This window comes from Mesitornis unicolor, unplaced genomic scaffold, assembly GCF_000695765.1.
Source record: "Mesitornis unicolor isolate BGI_N332 unplaced genomic scaffold, ASM69576v1 scaffold19591, whole genome shotgun sequence".
Lineage (NCBI taxonomy): Eukaryota > Metazoa > Chordata > Aves > Mesitornithiformes > Mesitornithidae > Mesitornis > Mesitornis unicolor.
In genome coordinates, this window is record NW_010166006.1 from 1 (window position 1) to 2241 (window position 2241).

The 2241-nt window shown below is 54.0% G+C and overlaps 1 protein-coding gene across 1 annotated transcript; it reads left to right on the plus strand.

Moving 5' to 3' along the window:
• The first annotated feature begins 1483 nt into the window (after nt 1-1483).
• LOC104548729 (claw keratin-like) lies at nt 1484-1890 on the plus strand. Its single transcript, XM_010194830.1, is given in 2 exon segments — nt 1484-1798; nt 1801-1890. Coding segments are annotated over 2 exon segments (405 nt in total).
• The last annotated feature ends 351 nt before the right edge of the window (nt 1891-2241 follow it).

The window sequence follows — 2241 nt, forward strand, 5'->3', positions numbered from 1 at the left end:
GAAATCAAGCAGATAAACCTCACAAAACAAACTGGAATTTGTGGCAATTATATCCATCTTCATTGGGGTCATTGACGTGTAGTCGTACCATGGCAAAGAAAGAAGTAATGGGAGGGAGATACCATGAGACATAACATGAAAGACAAGACGCAGCTGCAGCTGACCTGGCGGCACCAATAAACCCAGATTTGTCCTTAATCCCTCACTTTGCTTACGTGGAAGAGTCCTTGCAGCAGATTGCTCTGCCCAAGCACGTCACATTCAGCAGCACCCGAGCCATGCGCCCAAAGCCAGGGAGCCTGTGCCTGCGGGGACTGTGGGCACGTGCAGCCTGGATCTGTGGGTGCTCAGACACCCATTCCTGGCACAGCCCCCATGACCCTGCTGCGTCATTGAGTCCCTCCAGAGACGGCTCAGGGAGAACCATGCTCACAGATATGTGGCCAAGGAAGCTGAAAGCGTCTTGGTCCTGTTCATGCTCTCTGTGCTCATGTCCCTTCACACAGGTCCCCATTGCTTGATCCCACCACCTTCCCACCAGCATGTCCATGCCAGCACTGTTCATAGATGGGGATTTGTCCCACAGGGGACCCATCTCCTCTGCTCTTTGTGTGACCACCAAGTGAATGAGGGGGGCTACAGATCAACGTGTGACGTAGTGGCAGGAAAATGTCCAAGGCTTACGGATGCCCCTTGCACCTGGTACTATGATGTCCCCACACCTCACCAGCATGGGGTGATGGCTGGCATTTGGGAGCTGCCCTGGGCGGGATGACTTCTTTCTTTGCCCAACTGACTGACCCTTCTGTTTACCAGCCTGTAAAACAGAGCTAATGACAGACGTGATGGCTGTGCATGGGATTGCAAAGCATTTCTGCAAAGCATTTCTGGCACGTTGGCAGAGTGGTGGGATTAGGGACAGATCTGGGTTTATTGGTGCCGCCAGGTCAGCTACAGCAACGCCTTCTCTTTCATGTAATGATACGTCACCTTTTGTCCCTCCCATGACTCCTTTCATCTCCAGGGCATGTTTGCTTGCTACTAGACACAATGAGCACGGATATAGTTGCCCTGCATCTCAACATATTTCATGAGACTTGTCTGTTTGATTTCATGATTACCTGAGGTTTCTGCCACCACCCCTTGGCCAATGCCCCAGGCACTCTGGGATGTGTATAAAAGAGCTGAGGGCTTCACAGTCCTCTATCCAGCTTCCTTCACTTGACTCTTCTGATCATCGTGGTAAGTCCAAGTCTTACCTCCCTCTTTCCTTCCTCAGCAGTGGCTTTCTCAGGGTATCTTTTGCTGGGGTCTCCAGCACTCATAGTGCACAGTGAGGATGTGATGGGGCTGTTTATGAGCTGTTTCATGTGCTGGAACACAAATTGCAAGGTTGTTAGAGAGCCAGGAGGGATTTGGGATGAGGCGTAGCACAGATCCTGAGCTCTGCCTTGTCTTGCAGCTTCACCTCCTGAACCAAAGGATGTCCTGCTCCAGCCTGTGCAACACTTCCTGTGGGGTGGTCGCCCCGGCCCCTCTGGCTGACACCGCCAACGAGCCCTGCGTGCGGCAGTGCCCCGACTCCCAGGTGGTGATCCAGCCCCCAGCCTCGGTGGTCACCTTCCCTGGGCCCATCCTCAGCAGCTTCCCGCAGTACAGCGTTGTTGGCTCAGCAGGAGCTCCCGCTGTCGGAGGGGGCTACGGCGGCACTTTTGGAGGCCGTGGTGGTTATGGAGGCCTTGGTGGCTATGGGGGCTATGGAGGCTACGGAGGCTTTGGAGGCTATGGAGGCTACTTTATGGAGGTTATGGAGGCTATGGAGGCTTTGGCGGCTGTGGATACGGTGGCTGGGGCAGAGGCTACAGGTACGGCAGCTGTGGGCCCTGCTAAACCCAAAATACCCATGGAGTTCAGCGCTGCACCTCCCCTGGCTCTTTCACAAGTAGCCCCTCTTGTCTTCTACCACCAGCAGCAGAACCAAGCTTTCAGCCCCTCTTCAGGCTGTGGCACAGCAGCTACTTGACTTTCATGATCCTTGCTTATTTGCACAGGATTACCTTGCAGATCTTCCTCTGGTGGCTTTAGGGTTTCCAGCATGGCCTCCAAAAGCTCTCCAATATCTCTGATACAGCCAAGCTGTGCTCATCCTCGGATGTGAGTCTCCTCGGCTCTGCCTTGCTCTGAGGCTCCCAGTCTGCAATAGGGAGGGATGGAGCCCTGGGTTGTGCTTTACGGTTTTTG